The following is a 24,070-nucleotide window of genomic DNA, read 5'->3' as shown; positions in this document are numbered from 1 at the left end:
GAAACAGTCCTAGAATTTTGCAGAATGCTTACCATGTACATTTGTGCTTATTTACTAGAATGCATGAAATCCTTACTGATTTGTGAGATACCCTGTCTGTTTCTGTTTTGGATCTACAAGTCATCCTATTGGTTTAAGTTGACTCCTTCAGACTTGTTTAACAAGTTAGATTTTAATTATGTGGGATTTCCTCCTGTGACTGCATTTCCTTCAAAGGTACACCTAAGACATAAGAGTGGTTCATTTGAGTGGGAATCTCAAAGCAGTTGGACAGGCAGAGAAAAAGGATCACGTTGTTATTTGGGGTTAAGATGTATCGGTAAGTTCTAAAGTTTTTTTCCTGTGTAGCTTTAGATTTACTGTACCTTAGAACATGTAAAAACTGTTTAAAAATGTTAGCTGTATCCAGGAATTACTTTTTTGAAAATTTCACAGAAACTCCTAGATATTGTTTAAATAGTATTTTCTTATTTGAAGTTGCCTAAATAAGGTACTGGGCTGCTCAGCTGAATATTTTATGAAATAAACAATATTAAAGAGATGGATTAGTATTGTAACATATCTTTAAGGAAGTGTTTTGCTTCTTAAGGTTTCACTTTTCAAGAAGTGATTTGTGGGTACTTTAAGATGTAATCAGTACAAAAATTCCTTTTTTGTTTAAGAACTTTTTCATAACTGTATTTTCATGTCTATTATTGTATCTCTATTGGCTATTAAATATGATGTAAATCCCAAAGTCTTCTTTAAGAAAGTAAAGACAGTATTTCTCTATATTTTATACAGTTATAGAAATGTACTCACTACCTTACTTAGGTAACTGTAACTCTTATGTACATCACCTTGGCAATAAAATTTAAATTTAAAAATTAACTTTTCATACTTTTTTTTTTTGGGGGGTCTGGTCATGGGGCCTGAACTCTGGGCCTGGGCGCTGTCCCTCAGATCTTCAGCTCAAGGCTAGCGCTCTACTACTTGAACCACAGCGCCACTTCCGGCTTTTTTCTTTTTGCTTATGTGGTGCTGAGGAATCGAACCCAGGGCCTCATGCATGCAAGGCAAGCGCTCTATCACTGAGCCACCTTCCCAGCCCAACTTTTCATACTTTTGCATAAAAAGGAAACACTGTGGTGTAAGGCAACATCAGATGACACAAAACATGAAACACATGAAAATCATCACATAATGTGATGTGTTGATATGGGAAACTGAGTGTGTGTTGTATGCATTGTTTTTCTATAAACATAGCAAAACAAGATACTGGTAAGTTGTGCTGAAAGAGAGATAACTAAAAGCAAGGACAATGTGAGGATATGGTATAGCTGAATTTTATTTAAAATTTCCTATACATTAGAAATTATGGAATCAAAATTTAAGCCATTAAAAACATAAACATCTATGTGATAAGCTCATTTGAGTAGATATTTAATACCATGTGACAGTCTAAGTTTTTATCAATGGCATAAAATAAGCTAAATAACTTCATATTCATAAAGTAGGCCAGAGTATACTGCTAAAATTTATGAAGGAGTATATATACAATGCATTTGTTTTCATTTTACATGCAGAAAAAGATGCTACAAAGTTGGAACTGACTGATCTATTTTCAACTTGCAAAGACATACATGTAAAAATGCTTGATAAGGAATACAAAAAACTGATAAGTTTTTGGTTACAAAGTAGTACTTCTGAATTACATTCTATTATTTATGAATTGTGAATTACATTTAAGAATATTATATTTGTTAATATTTATTATGGATATTACATATATTTAATGAATATTATTCCTAAAATTTTATTGCAGTAATCTTCTTTTAGTAATCATTACATTTTGAAATATAAATGCTGAAATATTTTCATTTAAAGAAAATTTCTCTGACTCTTAAAACAAATGGATACATGTATGCAGCTAAATGTACCCCTAAAGTCATTAAAGGAAAATAATGGAATATATAAGTAATGAAATAGTAAAGGAGATTAGCAACTTTAGCTGTCCTCAGTCAATCTAATTTGGCCAGTCACAAAGGTCATTTCTTTAGTATTCTGTTTACTGAAGACTTTTTAGTACATTTTAACTTGTAGGCTACTACCACTAATAATAACCAGATTTCTTATTTTTGTTAATCCAAAACATCTACGATGCTTGATTCCTTTTTATAGTCTGAGTCACTAATTTTTCTGAGAACAATATAGTGAAACTTTGAAAATGATTTCTCCAATAATCTTAACACTATGACTGAGAAATGATGTATTCTATCAACCTAAATCAGAGTCAGAATTTCCAATGGGAAAGGAAGGAGCACATTCCAATGCCCTGAAAAGTGTTTTCAAGTTTCAACTCTTCCCAATTCTTCAACATCAGCGTACCTAAACCAGGCAGGGGAAACAAGCATGGAATTGTAATGTATGAAATTTACATAATTCTAGGTGATGTATGTCTAATTTTCCTTAAAGCTGAAATAACTTTAATTCAGAATGGGCTCCCTTGAATGGTTCAATTGCTTTTCTATCAAAACTTCTGGGCTTCTTTCAAGTTGTCCACTCTTAAAAGTTTCCACAAAAAAGTATGTTCCTTTCCTTATCCACCTTATTCTCCTCTTTTCTGAAGATAGATAGTCTACCACAAGACTCAGAGACATGTTATGGTATGATAATTATTCACCTGAAAATCCTGAAGGAGTTCAGAATTTCTCGGGTACACCAACAAAATATCCTTATCTACCATATTACACTAAAAATATGTGGCAAAAGTTTGAGAAATACAACTGAGATTCATAAGCTAAAATTGAGAATGCCGATTAAAAAAAGATTTAAAGTGACTGAGCATATCTCAGTTCTGAGACAAACCTAAGCATGTCTCCTCCTACCACAACAAACCTGATTTCTACTTTCTCCCCTTTGGTCTGTGTTTAAGAAATGATTAACTGATAATAGAAGCCATGCCTCAGACTATCAGATGCCCTGCCTTGCAAAAGCCCAAAACAAGAAGAAACAACAGTTTAAAGGAAAAGCCATCACTGTCAAAATAGGTATCCCAAGCAAACAGTCCTGCTGTTTCAAGCTTGATATTTAGATTATTTTGTCCCTCAAAAAATGTTTAAAATTGAAATCATTAAGTAAAGGATATAGATCTTCATGGGAAAATCAGATGGCATCGATATATCTTCATAGTCCAAAATAATGCATCTAAAGTACTACCTTGCTAAGTCCACAATGGTTTTATCCATACTGAACATACATCGACTTTGTTTTTCTTGTTGTTCCCTAAGAAATACAGTATAATAGCTACTTAATAGCATTTACATTGTATTAGGTATTATAAGTAATCCAGGGATCATTTAAAGCATACCAGAGAGGATTGCATAGGTTATATGAAATATTAAACCATTTACTTAAGGGACTTGAGCATCTATGGATTTTTGTCATGCTCATGGGACTTGGATTGCATAGGTTATATGAAATATTAAACCATTTACTTAAGGGACTTGTGCATCTATGGATTTTGTCATGCTCATGGGACTTGGGAACCAATCTCCCTCAGGTACTAAGGAATAACTGTGCATGTTCTCGCCTACGTGCACCTGAGACCACAGGCACTACATTCGACTAAGATATTTTTTTTTCTAGTAGTGGGATGGATGCAGGGAGTGAGGATGTCATTATAAATCAGGAAGACTGCATGTCATCTATCATCTGAGGTTACATGTTTCTAGCACATATTCTCAAATCCACGGTCAACTTGTCCACCAGAAAGCATGTCCAAGTTATCTTCTCAGAGATTTATTATTTTCCTAAATATTATTCTGCTCCCAACTGGACTATGGCTAGCACCCTTAAAATAAGTCATGAAGAAAAAAAAATACAACATCTACTGTTGTAAGGAAATATAAAGCCATCCAATCTGAAAAGGCACTGCTCATATTCAAAGGATCCTGTTCTCTTGAGGAAAGATTCATCATAATTTCAGTTTTTAAGATGTTTAGTTTTAGATCTATATTTTTATTGTTATTATAAGAGTAATGTACAGATGGGTTATAGTTACATAAGTTAGGTAATGGGTGCATTTATTTTTTAACAATGTCACCTCTTCTTAAGTATCTCCCAGTTTTTCCCTCCTGTCCCCACCCTTAAGTTGCATAGTTCATTGTTAACATAGTGCCTAGTGAGTATCACTGCTGCCTTTGTTCACAGTGTGTCCAACCCTTTCTGTGACTCCCACCTTGCCCTACCAAAAATAAAACAACATCAACAAAGAAAACAAAACAAAAAACACTCGTTTCCATTTCTTGGAGTTCATTTTGATAAATATTTATTTAGCACATAGCTATTGAGACATTGTGATCCTCTCCTATGAATATCCCCCTTTGGCCTCATTGTGTGTCTAGAGACTTGTATAATTTATCATGTCCCAGTGTATTTTTTGTCCTTTAGCATCCACGTATTTTACTTGAGGATTTATAGTCACATTCTAGCTACCACAAATAAAGGAAACTATGCAGCTTATGTTTCTTTGTGTCTGTGTTTCTTCACTTAACATACTTTGTTCCAAGTCTTTCTTTATGAAAAACTTTTTTAAAAAACTGTAAAAGAAATAGAAGCAGATCTAAGGAAATGGAAAATTCTTCCATGCTCTTGGTGTGTGTTTTTTAATATTTTTATTGTAAAGGTGATAAACTGGAGGGGGTACAATTACATAAGTAAGGTAATGAGTACATTTCTTTTTTATGATTTTTATTTTTTTATTGTGAAAATACTGTACAGAGGGGTTACAATTACATGGGCAAGATAATGAGTACATTTCTTATCAAGCATTGTAGCCTCCTTCTTTGTTTCCCCTTCCCATCCCTTCCCATCTTCCCCCCTGCCCCCCCAATCCTCCCCGCCCTCCTCACCCTCCCCCAACCAAAGTTGTAAAGTTTGTTTTTGACATAACGACTTGTACATCTCATTGTTGCAATGGGTCCACCTGTATCCCTATTTAAACGATTTGTTTTTCCCTTTCCCCTCCACAAATTATACCGACATCAAATTTCTTTTTAAGCAATGTTACCCCCTCCCTCATTTTTCTCCCACTTGCCCCTTTCATACTCCCCTCTCCCCCAAGTTATAAAGTTCATTTCCAACATAGTGTCTAGTGGTTATCATTGTTGCATTAGTTAATCCTTCGTTCTGCTGTTTCTGTGATTCCCTTTCCTTTTCACAGATAAGAAAAACTTATATACAAGACAAAGGGTACAAAAAATTATAACAGAAAAAAAGAAATAACTGTATACAGGGCATAATAAGAACCTCTTGTTTCCAATTCGTGGAGTTCATTTTGATACATTTTATTATATATGGTCCTATGCACATAGCAACTGAACTATTATCATTGCATGTTAAGAATATCATAGACATATTCTAGTTATTACAAATGAGGGAAAACATGCAGCCTACTTTTCTTTGGGCCTGGCTTGTTTTGCTTAATATAATTTTTTCTAGGTAATTCCATTTCCTTACAGATGGGGCAATGCCATTCTTTCTGGTGGAAGCATAGAACTCCATTGTGTACATATACCACATCTTTGTGATCCATTCAGCAACTGAGGGGCATCTGGGATGATTTCATATCTTAGCTATGGTAAATAATGTTGCAATGAATATGCTTGTACTAATAATTAAGGAGAGCCTTATTTGTGGTCTTTGGATAAATGTCCAGGAGTGGAATTGCTGGGTCATAGGGGAGCTCTATGTTTAGTCTTTTGAGGAACCTCCACACTGCTTTCCAGAGGAGCTGAACAAGTTTACATGCCCACCAACAGTGTAGTAGTGTTCCCTTTTGGCAACATTCCTGTCAGAATCTGTTGTTACTAGATTTTTGATAATGGCCATTCTAACTATAATGAAGTGAAATCTCAATGTGGTTTTGACTTATATTTCTTTTATGGCCAGAGAAGTTGAGCATTTCTTCATGTGTCTATTGGCCATTCTTGTATCCTCTTCAGAGAAGTCTTTCTTTAAGTCTTTAGCCCACTTGTCCATGGAGTGGTTGTTTCTTTGAGTATTTGTTTGGGGGATATTTAATTTTTTTAGCCTTGACCCTTGTCCATTGTATGGCCAGTAAAGGTCTTTTCCCAATCTGTGGGCTTTCTATTGATCTTACTAGATATGTCCTTTGCATGCAGAAGTTCTGCAGTTTAATGCAATCCCATTTATCCAACCTTTCTTCGATTTGTTGTGTTTCTGTGTCTTTTCTTAGGAAGTTTTGATCTGTGCCAAAGAGTTCTAGTGTTTCCTCTATTCCTTCCTATAATATTTTTAGGGTATCTGCTTTTGCTTTGAGATCTTTGATCCATTTGGAATTGATTCTGGTGCAAGGTGATAGATAAGGATCTAACTTCAGTTTTCTACATGTGTATAGCTAATCTGCCAGCACCATTTGTTGAAGAGGCTGTCTATCTTCCATCCTGTTTATTTTTGCTCCTTTTAAGGGTATTCTTGGAGTCTAACATTAGAACATACTCAGTGCATGTAAAATACAGTCACTATCTCAAGCTTGAAGTCATTCACTGGGTAACATTCTAAAATGGTTGGAAATAGAACTGACTTCTTAAAAAGTACATACTGATGAATAATTCCACAGAGAGGCAATGGTAGGTCCCATTGTATATTTATATCTTTGCTAGAGGTACGAAGAAATGTGTCAGCATCAATAATAGGATATTTAACTCACAGATTAAGTCTGCGGATCAAAAAAAGCCACTGGATATATTTTTCTTAGCCTAGACAAGTTTTTAGTCTAGTACTACTAGATCTTTGGCAAGGTACTTGTCTGACTGTAATATTTGCAATGAATAGGCCAGGTGTGATGATTTATACCTAAAATATGTAGTATCAGCTACTTAGAGACATAGAAGGATTGTTGTCTAAGTCCCACCTGGGCAAAAACATAGGACCTTATCTGAAAACAAAAGCAAAGAAGGCTAGTTGGCTAGTTTAAGTAGTAGAGCACCTATCTTACATGCACAAGGACATGAGTTCATATCTCCATTATATATATACATTTATATTCATATATATGTATATATGCTTATGACCATATATGTACATATGTGCATATTCTTCTCTTGAATATTATTCCTTTTCTAACTGTATTGCCTCACTTCTGTTTTCCTTTTCCTAACAGAGAGCACTCTTATTTAATTTAAATTTTATTGTAAAAGTGATGTACAGAGGGGTTACAGTTATATAGCTCAGGTAATGAGTACATTTCTTTTCTGAACTGTGTTACTCCTCTTCCCCTCCCTCATTTTCTACTACTTTTTCCCTAAAACACTTTGACAGGTATTTTAAACCCATTATCTGTATTGTTAATTTTCTCTTTTCATCCTATCTTCTTTTCATGCCATTTTTATTAGCAACAACTCATTGCAAAAGAAGTTTCATTTTAGCATGTTCATTTATGCTTGAAACTTTAAAAATATCACAGGAAAAAATGTGAAAAACACTAGAACTTATTGGCATGGGCAGTAACTTTCTGAATAGAACTCTAATGTATCAACAAAAAGAAGTGCAGATTTACAAGAGGAATTGTATCAAGATCAAAAGCTTTCTGCTCTGTAAAGAAAGTAGCTAGCTTGAAAGTCACTAAACTTAAAAGACAGCCTCAGATTGCAAGATCTTTGCTCACGATTCATACGACAAGATACTAACAAGCAGAATATTCAGGGAGTCCAAACAACTAGAGTCAATGACCCAATTAGCATGTGTGTGAGCATGAATAAAACAACACTTCTCAAAAGAAGAAATGCACCAGGTACTGGTGGCTCATGCTTGTAATCCAAGCTACTCAGAAGGCTGAGATTTGGGGATAGCAGTTCAAAGCCAGCCTGGGCAGAAAAGTTTGTGAGACTATTATCTCCAATTAATCATCAGAGAACCAGAAGTGGCACTGTGGCTCAAGTGGTAGAATGCTTCTTGAACTCAGGGACAATGCCCAGGCCCAGAGTTCAAGCCCTATTACTGACAAAAAGAGGAAGGAAGGGGAAGGAGGAGAGGAGGAGGAGTTGGAGGAGGAGGAGGAGGGGCGAGGGGGAGGAGGAGCAAAGGAGGTGGAGGAGGAGGAGGAGGAGGAGAGGAGGAAGAAGAAGAGGAAGGAGAAGGAGAAAAGGGAGAAGAAGGAGAAGGAGGAGGAGGAGAAGGAGGAGAAGGAGGAGAGGAGGAGGAAGAAGGAGGAGGAGGAGGAGGAGAAGGGGGAAGGGGAAAGAGGAGAAGGAGAAAAAGAAGAAGAAGAAAAAGAAGAGGAGGGGGAAGAGGAGGAAGAAGGAGGAGACTAAAAACATATCTAGTTAAGATACAAACGAGCTACCTGCACACTCATGTTAGTCACAATAGGCATTTTTTTTTATAGAAACAGCCCACATGTCCTACCATTGATAAATGGATCAAGAATACACACACACACACACACACACACACACACACACACACACACACACACACACACACACACAAAGAATTGAGTATTATTTACAAATAAAGAAGAATGGGATTATGTCCTTGCAGCAAAGTGGATGGGTCTGAAACCCATCATATTAAGCAAAGTATATCAGGTTCCAATAAAAGGTCACATATTTTCTCTTCTATGCTTATAAAAGATAAACCTAAGCACATTCAAGATTGTTTCTTTGTGTGTATGTGTGATCAACTTGATTATATTTTGCTATGGTGAAATCATTTTAGACAATTAATATTCTCCTTAACAAAAATGAGTACTAGGATGCCGACACATGCCCTCTTGGGTATAGGTGCTAGGAGAGGCAGGAAGTGAAGAAAGAGGGTAAAGAAGGGCAAATAAGGTAAAAAGAATTCATGTACATGTGTGAAAGTGGAACAATAGAACTTCCCTCCCCTCATTGTATCTAAGGCAACTGCTCTCTAGCAAGGTAATCTTAATTCTTTTCACTTTTTTAAAGCAAAGTTGAGAACTACTGGTTTTAGACCAATAGCAATTTTTAGTAATTTTAGTAATTTTACAGGATGAGAACAGTTAGAGAAAACAAAAAGATAACATCCAGAGAGCTCACAGAAAAACCCTATGCACTATATTTTAAAGATTAAAAAGAGGAAAAAAATCAAACTAGGAGAGAGGGAAAAGGTGATATTGCCCAAAAAGAAATGTACTCTTACCTGACTTATGAAACTGTAACCCCTGGGTACATCACCTTTATAATAACAAGAAGTTTTTTAAATCAAAATAAAGGCTAAAAAGAGGAAATGCATCTAGCAAAAGATACTTAAATCCAAGTGCCAGTGACTCAGGTTTATAATCCTAGCTACACAGGAAGCTGAGATCTGAGTATCCGAATTCAAGGGTAACCCAGAAAGGAAATTCCATGAAACATTTATTTCCAGTGAAGCACCAAAAAGCCTTAAGTGAAGCTAAAGCTCAAATAGTAGAGTGCTAGCCTTGAGGAAAAATGCTCAGAGACTTTGCCCATGCTCTGAGTTCAAGCCCTAGGGTTCACACACACACACACACACACACACACAATTAATTGTTTCATACACCATGAAACTCTTCATTTCATTATGATACAGAATTATCCTGGGAAAAAGAATACTGAGTAATAGCTCAAGACTTTCTTCTACTTCTAAAAACAATTTGGGCAAGAAGCCACTGCTACATTCAGAAAGGGCTGAGTACAAGATGTTTTCATAAAAAAGATATTGATGCTACTAAATATTACCCAAGATCATTTGAAACAGCTAAGCTGAGGTTGGCCCATGATTCATTAGAAGCCACCTGTTCGTTCCTTCTGTGAGAACAATCATCATTTACTAGGCATAATAATTAAATAGAACTCTCCATGACGAGTAAGAATGGGGCACTGATTCAGTCTCCATTCCTCTCCACTAAGTTATTGGTAATAACCCTCAAACACTGGCCCTCACAGAATAGTTCCAGTACATTTCTGGATTCCCTTTTCTAACATCTTCTCTGACAGTTTCACCAAATATATGCTGAAATGTCTTTTGTGCTTTTAGGCTCTTTATAGTTAGGATTTTATTTCTAGAGCTTGTACATCTAGTGATCTACTTTTGTGTATTTTGACTCTATAACCTATAGAACCTCCCTTTTCACTTTTGTATTCTGTCTCCAACATTTAATATTAAAACTAACATTACAATCCTGGTAAATATCCTTTCTTTAGAATTGAATAGTCTTGTCTTTAGGGAAATTGTTATAACAATTTTTATCTTTAGGTATATACATAGCAATTAAATCAGACATGAGATGATGCACGTGTTTGGGGGGGGAAGAACCCTGAAAACCCACTTTTACTGCCTAGACATTAAGAAACAGAAGAACTGCTATACTTCAATAAAATCTTCTGTTTTATCTCTGAACTAGTGTAATTATATCTGAAACCTTTCCTATACAAAATGCTCTACTTGGACACCTGAGCGGTTGCTAAAGAAAAAGCTTCATAGAAATACAGACCCAGTCATTGAAAATTTGATTTCAACAATCTATATGTACATTAAAGTGTAAGAAGGTAATGAGTACTTCTCTTTTCAAGCATTGTTACTCTCTCCTTTGTTTTACTCCTTTATACCTTTTCATTATCTTACTGATGTAACTGTAACCTCTCTGTACAGCATTTTTACAAGAAAATATATTTTTAAGTGTAAGAAGTACCAGAATAAGTACTTGCAATATAAGGTATAAGGTAGTCTGCGAAGACTCCAAAATGGAAAGAGAGGAATACATCATGTAGGAGCTTGCTTGTGGATTTAGATGGGTTTTCAGTTTTCCTGTTGCTCTCCTACAGAAACAGTCACCACCTTGTGCCATCCCAGCTGGCACGGCAGCATTCCCTTGGGGTTCACAAATGCCATGTTCCTCGGAATGCCATGTACTTCACAATCGGACATTTCTGTACTCAGATGAGTTTGGGAAACAGTGCTATCTCATCAGTTCTGGCTGCAGATGGGAAAGGAAAAATAGGGGAACTGAGGAATGTGAAAAGAATGATGGGATTGTTGTTGTTGTTATCTAGCCGTTTGCAGGTAATCAAGAGTTATACACTAGGTCTGTCTGGACTTTTTTTCCACTCTGATGCATCTGATAAAAATATGTGATACATCTATATAGGAATATTTGGGTTTATAAACAATGCCCAAAGCACTATTTGTTACTCCACCCAGAAAAAGAAAATGCAAGTGAGTGGGAGGAACATTGTCCTAGATTTAAGTACCTTAAATTATATAAGAAATAAATCATTTCAAATCTCCCATGCTTCTATCATGGCTAACAAATTACTGGCCATCAATAGTAACATACCTCCTATTTAATGTTTCATTAAGAATTGCCTTGAGGGCTGGGAAGGTGGCTCAGTGGTAGAGCGCTTGCCTTGTATGCCTGAGGCTTTGGGTTCGATTCCTCAGCACCACATAAGCAAAAAGAAAAACAAGCCGGAAGTGGCGCTGTGGCCCAAGCGGTAGAGCACTAGCCTTGAGCTGAAGAGCTGAGGGACAATGCCCAGGCCCAGAGTTCAGGCCCCATGACCGGACCCCCCCAAAAAAAAAATTGCCTTGAAATGCCATCGAATACTGAACTGAATGGATTGTTGACTTTTTTCTTTTTTGTTTCTGGAAGTTGAAGGCCATCCTCACTGTCAATCACTCCCAGAAAGTTTGATAGTCTTATTTTTATAGTAAGTTAATATTTGCTAAAAGAAAAACTAAATTTTCACTAGCCTAGTGAAGTATATCTATAGGTCTTAAAGTGTGAGGTTTAATTGTGTTTGGTGTATCTATAGAAATGTGTACTACCATTAAAATCCAATTTCAAAACACTTCACCACAGAAGATATTCAAAAAACTTAAAACAAATCACTGGCACAAATTTTTTTGTATCTGTTCCAGGCCTGGGACTTGAACTCAGGGCTTGGGTGCTGTCTCTGAACTATTTTGCTCAAGGCTGTTTTTCTTGAGCCATAGCTTCACTTCCAGCCTTTTTTTTTTTTTTTTTTGGTGATTCATTAGAGAGAAGAGTCTCAGGGACTTTCCTGACCAGATGACTTCAAACTGCAATCCTCAAATCTCAGCTTCCTGAGTAGCTAGGATTACAAGCATGAGTCACTGTGCCTGGATACTGTCATTGATTTTTATTTGTAATTTATAAATACCCAGAAAAGTAATCTTGGTGACATAAAAGGTAAAAGAACATGTTTAGTTAAAAATAAAGAGGTATGCTAGAGGTATGGCTAAAATGTGGTGCAACTATCTAGAAAATTCCTCCAAAACTTTCAACAAAAGAGGGAGGAAGAGAGAGGAGAGAAAGAAAGAAGAAAATTCACCTATTAGGAAAGTAAGTCAGTCCTAGAAAGACAAAAGATGCATGTGTTTCCTTATATGTGGGAGCTAGATTTAGTTTATAAACTAAGTATGTTTACTCATTGGATGGCATACAAGTGTATACAAATGTACTAATCCAAATATGATAGATTAAAGGGAGAACTCAAGCAATGTCTTCCTTAGAAAAGTGAAGTCAAAATTTAACAACATAAACACAGGTACTTGAAAGGGGTACCGTAGATATCAGGGGGAAATGGGTAGATGAATGAAGAGAAGAGGGAGAGAATGCAGTCGAGAATTCAGTGTAAATGAGGGAAGAGGTATGTAGAGGAGAGGTGGGTGAGAGTGTTGAAAGGGGTGACATTGATAAGATGCTTCGTGGGCTGGGAAGGTGGCTCAGTGGTAGAGCGCTTGCCTTGCATGCTCGAGGCCCTGGGTTCGATTCCTCAGCACCACATAAGAAAAAAGAAAAAAGCCGGAAGTGGCGCTGTGGCCCAAGTGGTAGAGTGCTAGCCTTGAGCTGAAGAGCTGAGGGATAGTGCCCAGGCGCAGGCCCAGAGTTCAGGCCCCACGACAGGACCCCCCCCCATCCCCCCCAAAAAAGATGCTTCCTATTCATAAACTGCTTTGTTAAACGGCAACTACTAAAAGGTCATTTTAAAAAATAAAGAAAAACATAAATCCCAGTAGGAAAAATGCTACTTTATCTACCTTGAGGAAAACAGGAAAAGATAGTGTCATCAACTAATTAATTGTTTCTTACTTTGAAACTAGTATGGATTCCATGTCTATCAATAGCTACTTTCTAGAATTTACAAAGCATACTCACACTGAACAACAGTGCCCCCTAGAGTATGTACATACACTCCTCAAGCTTACAAGACTGATGGGCACGAAGATTCCAGGCATCTACAATCACCTCTTTATCTGTTATAATTGTTAGTATTAGAACATTGTATTGCCCCATCACTCTGAAAGCCTGATGACATCTAGAACATTTCTTTAAAACATTAGCATGCTAAATTTTCAGAAGAAATACATCTACTTGTTTTGCTGTTCTCAAATTGCCTAGGAAGGCTCACCTTTGTCAATGGTACCATCTTTGACCATAATTCCATTGTGACCATTTGCAGACAGGGAGGCTTCAAAAATCTGTTACAAAATTGAGGATCCACCCTATGTACAGCAGGACTGAGCCATTCAGTTGACGATTGTGTATTGAGGGTGACAAAAAATCAAAATATGCCTAGAAATCATTAACTACCCCTTCACAGAAATAAGTAGAGGTGTCTTCAGACACCTCTAATAATTATTACTTGAGGCTGAGTAATAAGTAGTCTTGAATAGGGGTACATGTTGAGTGTGGGGAAATTTGGCAAGCTTTGCTCAAGTGCATCAAACAGCATCCTTTAAACACTCTATGGCAGTCCATGCTATAACCTAGCTGTATTATTTACTTGCTGAGGCCTGAAGTGACACCACAGATATATCATCCCCATCCTTAAAGAGTGATATATTTGAGGTTAGTGTGAATGAGATTGTTTACCTAATTTCTTTTTCAGCCTGTTTGTTACTGACATAGAGAAAACTACTGTTTTGTTTTGTTTTGTTATATTTTGTCTTTGTTTTCTGCAATTTACCAAAAAGTTTGGACAGATCTAAGTAGAAGATCATGCCATCTACAAATATGGGAATTTTTACTTCATATTTTTTGTATCCCCTTTATGTCTTTCTCTCTATTGCTTTAAAAATTCAAGTACTAGAATGTGTAAGAGAGGAGAGGATGGACACCTTTTGTCTCATGGCTGACTTTAGAGGAAATGGTTTTTTCAGTTGGTGTGATGCTGTTTGTCATATACTGCCTTTACTGTTGAGACATGGTTCTTTTATCTCTTATTGTCTCAGATCTTTTATCATGAAATGTTGAAATCTGTCAAAACTATTTCTGTATCCCATAATTTTCCCCTTTACTCTGGAATATGCTATATTTGTTGATTCCAGTATATTGAATGGCCTTTGCATTTCTAGAAGGAAACCATGGTGAATGATGTTTTTACTGTACTAACTGGTAAACAAGTGTTTTATTAAAATATTTTCTGTCTATGTTCATCACAAAAATTGGTCTGTAATATTCACTTCTTATTGTTTCCTTATCTGCTTTAGAATGATCATAATGATGATTTTACAGAAGGTGTTGATAGAATTCTTTGTGTCATTCATTGACTAGTTTGAAGAAAATAAATCTTAAATGTTTTTTTAAAAAAAATTTCAGCACAACCATGTTCATTGCAGCACTACTCCCCAGCCAATATACAGAATCAGCTGTGATGCCCTTCAATGGATGAATGGATCAAGAAAATATTGCATATATACATAGTGGAATTTTATTCATCCATTAGAAAGAATGATATTGTACCATTTGTAAAGAAATGGAAAGGCTTGGGAAAAAATTACATTAAGTGAAGTAAGTCAGATCCCGAGAGACAAAGGATGCATGTTTTCTCTTATATGTGAAGTGAGATTCAACTTACAAATGCAAAAAGAAATACATTGGATGGTATGCAAGTGTATACAAATGTGTTAACTGAAATACAGTAGACTTAAGGGAGATCTCAAATACTATAATTCCTTAATAAAGCAAAATCAAAGTTCAGTAAAATAAAACCTAGAAAGTGGGTTCTCAAAAGGGGTGGAGTGTGATCCAGGGGAAGGGATATCTGAATGAAGAGAAGAGGAGGGAAATGCAGATGCGAATCCAAGGTATATCCTACAAAATTAAGAAGAGTGAGAGGAGGGATGGGGAAGGGAAGGAAGGGTGAGAATGTTGAAAAGGATGACAATGATTGCGATATATTGTATTCATAAATTACTTTGTTAAACAGAAACTCCTTTGTCCGACTACTTAAAGATAATTATTTAAAAAATTAACATAAAAAGAGAGAAAATGTCCAGTAGAATTTAACTGTGGACTTTCCAGTCCTGGCTCCCCACCCCTTTGGAATACTGCTAATCACGGCTTCAGTTTCATTGCTTGTCTGACAAAATACCAAAAAAATTAAATGTTCATATGTTCGTTAAGAATCACTTTATACCATAAGATACAATCTAATTTGAAGAACATCTCATGGGACACCAAGAAGAATGTGTGTTTATGTCATGGCTCTTGGATGCAATATTGTATATCAGTCTATTATATCCATCTAATATACAGTTTCTTTTAATTTTCAACTTTCATTATTATTTTGTGGACAACCTATTTATTGATGAGATTGATGTGTTAAAGTCACTCACTACTGTGGTGTTGGGGTATATTTGGGAGTTTTATGTGTAGTAGGTGTTTGTATATGAAATTATCATGGTACTGGTGCATATAGATTTATAATAGCTATATCCCCAGCTGGACCGTTGCTTTTTTTTTTAATTGTGAAAATACTTTACAGAGGGGTTACATTTACATGGGCAAGATAATGAGTACATTTCTTATCAAGCATTGTAGCCTCCTCCTTTGTTTCCCCTTCCCATCCCTTCCCATCCTTCCCCACCCCCACCCAATCCTCCCCCCAAACCCCCCCCCCCCCACCAAAGTTGTAAAGTTCGTTTTCGACAGAACGACTTGTACATCTCATTGTTGCAATCGGTCCACCTGTATCCCTATTTAAATGATTTGTTTTTCCCTTTCCCCTCCACAAATTATACCGACATCAAATACAGTGAAAGCAGGGGTTATACTGTGGGGGAGGGACATACAAAGCAACAAAGAAATAATCTTATAAATGTGTTAGAAACAATTGCATGAAAGAAAAAAAACATTTGAATACATATCTTAGGGTTCATTTCCCAACACATAAAATTATCTGACCTTTTCTGCTTGACTCAGACATATACTAGATATTGCAAATAAGGAAAACCATGGGACCTAAGTTTCTTTGGGCCTGGCTTACTTCACTTAATATAATTTTTTCCAAGCCTTTCCATTTCCTAACAAATGGGGCAATGTCATTCTTTCTGATGGAGGCATAGGATTCCATTGTGTATATATACCACATTTTCTTGATCCGTTCACCTACTGAGGGGCATCTGGGTTGGTTCCATTTCTTAGCTATGGTAAATAATGCAGCAATAAACATAGTTGTGCTGGTAGCTTTTGTGTGGTCTTGTTTGTGATCATTTGGGTAAATGCCCAAAAGTGGGATTGCTGGGTAATAGGGGAGCAGGACCGTTGCTTTTATCAATACAAGTGATTCCTTTATCTCTTCTGACTAATTTTGGTTTAACCTATACTTGTCAGATAAAAAATCTAGCTCCTACACTTGTTTTTATGATGCTGTTTGCTTGTAAAACATTTTTCTGTCCTTTCAGCTTTAAGCCTGTGTTTGTCTTTACCACCCAGCACACCAAATGGTTGGGTCTTGCTTTCAGTCCAATATGTCTTCTAATTCAATAACTGAGATTACTTTCTAAAGCGGAAGATTGTCTCTCCTCTGCTACCTGACACTTATTCATGGATGAGTCAAAACAGTGGATGCTTGTAATCTACCATTCTGCCCTGCCCCCAAACTCTCTGCCACTTCTTTTTTTTGTTTTTCTTTTTTGTTTTTTGTTTTTTGGTCCAGTCGTGGGGCCTGAACTCTGGGCCTGGGCACTGTCCCTCAGCTTTTCAGCTCAAGGCTAGCGCTCTACCACTTGAGCCATAGCGCCACTTCTGGCTTTTTTCTTTTTTCTTAGGTGGTGCTGAGGAATCAAACCCAGGGTCTCAGGCATGCAAGGCAAGCACTCTACCACTGAGCCACCTTCCCAGCCTCTCTGCCACTTCTTAATCCCTGGAGAAAGACACGTAATTTAGGAGGCTTTAATTCTCTGCAAAATAGTAAAGCCAATAATAATGGAACAGAAGGGGGATATACAACTTTAAATATACTAGATAGAAAGGTCTCACTGAGAAGATGTCAAGTGAATACAGAGGGAGCAAGCCCCGTGAAAATATTTTGAGAGAAGAGTATTCCAGGCAAAGGGAGCAACCAGCACAAATCCCTGAGCTAGGATTTGTTCCAGACCTCTTACGTTTGAAGAGTCACTAGGATACCAAGTCCTGGAGTAAAATAAGGAACTAGAGTAGAAAAATGCTAAGATTCAAGCCACAAGGAAATATTGGACCAAATTAGAAATTCCTGGAAGGACTATCAGCAGAATGTATGAGAATGTAAGGTGCAAAATTGTTACAAGATTGAGGTAGGCATGGTAGTACATGACTATAACACTGGGTTACTTAGTAAGCTCAAGGACTGTACCATAAATAAACAAGCAAACAAAACAAGAGAAATATCCGGCACTTTTCTAGATGTCTGGTAAATATTCTGTGTCAGTAATTTTATCCTTGTACATCTTAGTTAATGTCAGTATATGTCAAAAAAAGTTTCTCCTCAGCGTGATGCCCTAAGTAAGTAATATGGCTTTTTGCCAAGATCACTTTGTTTAATTAGATATTTCTATCTCTTTCTTTCTTTCTCTCTCGCTCTTTCTCTCTCTCTCTTTCTTTCTTTTTTTCTGATAGAAGAGGAAAAAAGACTACAAAAGGAAGGCATATTTGCAAAGGAAAATAAGGAAGTTCTCAACTTTAACTGTGAAGTAGTGAAAAAAAATATCTATCCAAAGTTAAACTTTTGACCTTAGTCTCATTAGACCACTCCCTATGTACCTGATGTAATCAACTACTGACTGATGCTTTAATGAAGCTGGTGTGGTCCTTCTACTAACTGTTTAACCACAAACTTAAGCACTCAGCATGAGTAATTATTAGCACTCAGCATGAGCAATTATTTAGAATGTTTTACCTCCACTTTTTAAAAGAATTACTATAAGCTAGAAAAACAAGTTCAGACCAAATTTTCTTTTTTCTTTTTTTTTAATTTTTATTTTTTGTGAACACACTGTACAGAGGGGTTACAATTACATGGGCAAGTTAATGCGTACATTTCTTTTTTTTTTAATTTAATTTAATTTTATTTGTGAACATACTGTACAGAGGGGTTACAATTACATGGGCAGGTTAATGCGTACATTTCTTATCAAGCATTGCAGCCTCCTCCTTTCTTTACCCTTCACATCCCTTCCCAGCCTCCCCCCCCCCCCCCCCCCGCCCTCCTCCCCTCCCAACATTGTAAAGCTCATTTTCGACATGACAACTTGTACTTCTCATTGTTGCAACAGATCCACTTGTATCCTTAAACGACCTGTTTTTCCCCATCTCCTCTACAAGTTATACTGACATCAAATATAGTGAAAGCAGGGGGTACTGTGAGGAAGGGACATACAAAGCTACAAAGAGATAATCTTATAAATGCGTTAGAAACAAATGCATGAAAGGAAAAAAAACATTAAAATACATATTTAAGGGTTCATTTTCCTAACATCACATTATCTGACCTTTTCGCTTGACTCATACATATACTAGATATTGCAAATAAGGGAAACCACGGGACCTATGTTTCTTTGGGCCTGGCTTACTTCACTTAATATAATTTTTTCCAAGTTTTTCCATTTCCTAACAAATGGGGCAATGTCATTCTTTCTGATGGAGGCATAGAATTCCATTGGGTATATATACCACATTTTCTTGATCCATTCATCTACTGAGGGGCATCTGGGCTGATTCCATATCTTAGCTATGGTAAATAATGCTGCAATAAACATAGTTGTGCTGGTAGCTTTAGTGTGGTCTTGTTTGTAAACATTTGGGTAAATGCCCAAAAGTGGGATTGCTGGGTCATAGGGGAGCTCTATGTGGAGTCTTTTGAGGAACCTCCATACTGCTTTCCAAAGTGGTTGAACAAGTTTACATTCCCACCAACAATGAAGTAAGGTTCCCTTCTGTCCACATCCCCTCCAGCATCTGTTATTGTTAGAGTTCTTGATTTTTGCCATTCTAACTGGGGTGAGATGGTATCTCAATGTTGTTTTGATTTGCATTTCTTTTATGACTAGGGATGTTGAGCATTTCTTCATGTGTCTATTGGCCATCCTTCTTTCTTCTTCAGAGAAGTTTCTCTTTAAGTCTTTAGCCCACTTATTTATTGGGCTGTTGTTTCTTTGAGGATTTGTTGTTGGGGGATTTAATTTTTTGAGTTCCAAGTATATTTTAGATATAAGACCCTTTTCTGTTGTATGGCTGGTGAAGATCTTATCCCAATCTGTGGGCTTTCTATTGATCTTGCTAGCTATGTCCTTTGCCATGCAGAAGCTCTGCAACTTCATGCAATCCCATTTGTCCAACCTTTCTTTGATTTGTTGTGCTTCCGGGTCTCTATTCAGAAAATTTCGGCCTGAGCCAAGGAGACCTAGGGTTTCTCCTATTCCATCCTGTAAGGTTTTCAGAGTGTCTGCTTTGACTTCGAGGTCTGTGATCCATTTGGAGTTGATTCTGGTGCAGGGTGATATATAAGGATCTAGCTTTAGTTTTCTACAAGTAGTTAACCAATTTTGCCAGCACCATTTACTGAAGAGGCTGTCTTTCTTCCATTTTATTGTTTTAGCTCCCTTATCGAAGATTAGATGGCTATAGGTCTGTAGGTTCATTTCTGGGTTTTCAATTCTATTCCATTGGTCCTGAGGTCTGTTCTTATGCCAATACCAAGCTGTTTTGATTACTATGGCTTTATAGTAGAGTTTGAAATTTGGTATTGATATTCCTCCAGCAGTGTTCTTTCCGTTGAGGAGCGTTTTTGCTATTCGGGGTCTTTTATTGTTCCATATGAATTTTTGGATTGCCTCTTCTATTTCCTTGAAGAATGAGGTTGGAATTTTGATAGGTATCGCGTTGAATTTGTAGATAGCCTTGGGAAGTATTGCTATTTTCACGGTGTCAATCTTTCCAATCCAGGAGCATGGGAGGTTTTGCCATTTTCTAAGTTCTGTTTTAATTTCCTTTTTCAAGCTTTTAAAGTTTTCATCATAGAGGTCCTTCACTTCTTTGGTAAAGTTAATTCCTAGGTATTTTATTTTTTGTGGGGCTATTACAAATGGAGTTGCTTTCCTAATTTCAGCCACACTTTTCTCATTGTTGGCATACAGAAAAGCCATTGATTTTGGGGGGTTAATTTTATACCCAGCTACTTTGCCAAAGTTTTGAATCAGCTTGAGTAATTTGGGAGTGGAGTCTATGGGATTCTTTAAATACAAGATCATGTCATTTGCAAAGAGGGAGAGTTTTATTTCTTCTTTCCCAGACCAAATTTTCTATTTCTTTCTCTTCTCCGTATAAGCCACAGTAAATTTCATTTTCCCTGCGTTATGAATCACAATAACCTAGAGTCCTTTTCTTCTCTAGTAATTGTTTAATATAACCTCATGTGTATCTCTTAAGTAGACGAATCCAGTAAAAATATTTTTAAGTCAAGGAGTAATTATTATAAAGCATCTTGAAACATCTTTTAATGATAACAATAATAAACAGGAGAAGTATGTTAGTGGAATTCATAATTAGAACGAATTAGCTAATATCAATGAAGTATCAATAGGCAAAGAACTTATCCATCTCCAAATGATACACAGGCATTTGTTCTACCATGGCCACACTATAAGCTTAAGTTCCAGAAAGGATAAAGCCAGCCTATAGAGCAATTGGGCTTACACTCAGGCTCACTGGCAACAGGTTTTCATGAAACATTATAAACTCTCCTTATCTTAACTAGTACACCTCACACATCCACACGCGCGCGCGCGCGCATACACACACACACACACACACACACACACACACACACACACACATAACTAGTCAATTCTTCACATAACTTCACAAACTTTATCAGATAGTAACCCTATGTTGGCTTTCCATACAAGCAGCACATTCCAAAACTTCAAAATCATTTCAGCCTTGCTATCTACAGTCTCACAGTTTGTGCAGTAATAATAATAATAAATGTGTGGCTCAAGGGAACACTGGGAACTGAGATGGAGTCATGCTTCCTGCCAAGCTACAGAGGTCCCAAGTGACACCATTTTTAAGGTCTCTGACCTTTTGTTTTTCCAGTCCTGGGGCTTGAACTCAGCCTGGGCACTATCCTTGAGCTTCTTTGGCTCAAGTCTAGAGCTCTACCACTTAAGCCACAGTGTCACTTCTGATTTTTGCCACCTCCGACTTTTTCTGAGTAGTTTATTAGAAATAAGAGTCTCCTGGACTTTCCTGCCCAGGCTGTGGGCGGGCTTTGAACAGAGATTCTCAGATCTCAGTCTCCTGAGTAGCTAGGATTCCAGGTGTGAGCCACTGGTGCCCGGCTCAAAGAGTTGCCTCTTTAAAGGTTTTCACAAAAGTTTGATATAAGCTAGCTCAATTCCCTTACCACATGCCCAACTTCTTTCTGTATCTACATGGACTATCGAGTGAGATAGATGGTCAAGAAAACTAAAATATAAATCTTAGCACTGTATAATCTCTACAGCCTGCTTAGTGGTAACAGTCTTCATAGAGTTAACAACACTGACAAAAATAGAATAAACTAGATTAAATTAGGAAACATTTTTATATACTTCATAATTCGAATATATGATGTTAATATACATATACTTAAATATGTTCATTTGTATATCTTGAAATACAAGCGCTATCATTTTTCTAATTTTCCCTTTTCCAATGTCAGCCATAAGGTAGTAATGTGATATGAATTAATAACATGAAATTAGAAGAAAATCTCATCCCACCTGATATATGCATTTGCAATGTGAACTTGTTGACATAGGAAAGTTCTGTCTCTAGCTGAGTAACTTAATTGCTAAGCCTCCCTGTTCTCATCTGTAAACCAGGGTTTTTATGAGGATTAAAGGAAGTGAGAAAGGAAGTGAAAAGGAAGTAGAAAAACTTAGCATGGTGCCAGGTATATGCTAAGTGTTTAATAGATGGCTAGAGATGACTTCTACTTGTCAGCATTTGAAGTAAGAACATACCATGTGAACTTTAATTTTAAAAAACTCTCTGAATTATTTTAAGTTATCTTAAAATCCCCTTTGGAGAGTAATCTATCAATGTTCCCATAATCTGGTGTGAATTCTGTCATGGGTCCTGTGCCAGTAATAGAGTACCAGTGACAGCATTAGCGCGTTGGGGGAAGGCTGCGGTCAAAAGACACCCAGTTCTCTTTTGAACTATTCATTTATAATAGTTATATAGCGTCAATAACATATTCAGTGAATAATTAAAAATGATATAGTGGACCTCAAACAAATATCTGTATTTGGGGCTGGGAAGGTGGCTCAGTGGTAACGCGCTTGCCTTGCATGCCTGAGGCCCTGGGTTTGATTCCTCAGCACCACATAAGCAAAAAGAAAAAGGCCGGAAGTGGTGCAGTGGCTCCAGTGGTAGAGCACTAGCTTTGAGCTGAAGAGCTGAGGGACAGCGCCCAGGCCCAGAGTTCAGGCCCCATGACCGGACCCAAAAAAAAAAAAAAAAAAAAAAGAAATATCTGTATTTTAGTAAGTGTGCTGTTTATGAGGATTATACCTATAGTCCTATCTATTCAGGAAGCTGAGATCTAAGGATGGTACTTCAAAGCCTGCTCAGATCTGAAAGTCCATGAGACCCTTATCTCCAATTAACCACTTCTCCACCCCCCCTCAAAAAAAAAGGCTGGAAGTACACCTGTGGCTCAAGTTGTAGAGTGCTAGGTTGGAGCACAAGAGTTCAGGTACAGTGTCCAGGCCCTTCATTCAAGTCCAAGTCTACACACACACACACACACACACACACACACACACACACACACACACACACACACACACACATTATTCTAGTTAGTATTAGGTCTGCCCAGGAGAATAGCCCTCCCCTGCTTCCTCTTCATGAAAGATAGCATGTAGCCTTACCTGAAACCATTAATCACCTGACTGTGAGTCAGCAAAGGACTCCAGACTCTGAGGTCACTTTCTGGTCTGCTGAGGTGACTTCCTGAACTACCTAGGTCAGGCCTCCTGGGGACAGTGAGAGGTTCCTCAGGCTCTGAGATCACTTCTGAATCTGTTGTGGTTACACCTCCTTCCTGCCTTTCCCTTATAATCCTGCGTAACCAAAAGACCTGGCTCATCTTCTTCCCTCTTTTTTTCTCTTCTCTCTCTGCATGACTCCATCTTGTGCTGGCTAGCAGTTTGCTCTCCCCCCAATAAACTCTTTTCTGCCTGAACCGTGTGGCAGTCTCCTTTCCCAGAACCCTGCACTTAGTGCTTGCTAAAACCATAGCAAAGAATAGGATCGTTGAAGAATACACAGCAAAAGAGGACTGTGACTAAATCTTTACAATAGCATACCTGAAATCTTACTTACCAAGATGCTCTAAAAGTCCTGAATACAGATTCTATGTGAATCTAAATGTATAATTACCCTGCCACTGATTCTTCACATTTTATAGATAATGGGATTTGTTGCCATTAATCAGTTGAAAATTATGTGTCACTCTGTATCAATCACAGAAGTCAAACGTGTCTATATAGATATTAAAGTATACTTTCAAATTAAAATAAAGCCACTGTTCATGTTATTGGAGTCTTAACATGTGTAAAACAAAAGCCGAGACATTTAAGAAGCATTCAGTAGGTTTCCACACCCATTCCATCTCCTAAGTGAAATGAGATAAAGACATGACCCCTAAAACTTCCTGTTCTCATAGCTAATGGCATCATTTGAGGAAGGATATGACAAAGACTTCATATTCCTTGATTCACACCTGTTTGGTGAGGTCAGCCC

At 37.1% G+C, this 24,070-nt stretch overlaps 1 protein-coding gene across 1 annotated transcript in view; it reads left to right on the top strand.

The window, feature by feature from the left end:
* Nucleotides 1–311: 311 nt before the first annotated feature.
* The window catches only part of LOC122106841 (transmembrane protease serine 11D-like), a 51,067-nt gene continuing 27,308 nt past the window's right edge, over nucleotides 312–24,070 (top strand). The window contains exons 1-3 of the mRNA XM_042678370.1: nucleotides 312–319; nucleotides 10,815–11,052; nucleotides 20,705–20,796. Coding sequence (XP_042534304.1) covers nucleotides 312–319; nucleotides 10,815–11,052; nucleotides 20,705–20,796 — 338 coding nt within the window. The remainder of the gene's footprint in view (nucleotides 320–10,814; nucleotides 11,053–20,704; nucleotides 20,797–24,070) is intronic.

This window comes from Dipodomys spectabilis, unplaced genomic scaffold (genome assembly GCF_019054845.1).
Source record: "Dipodomys spectabilis isolate Male_0828 unplaced genomic scaffold, ASM1905484v1 ptg000043l, whole genome shotgun sequence".
Lineage (NCBI taxonomy): Eukaryota > Metazoa > Chordata > Mammalia > Rodentia > Heteromyidae > Dipodomys > Dipodomys spectabilis.
Note: the sequence above shows the minus strand (reverse complement) of the source record. Positions and strands in the feature narration are given on the sequence as shown.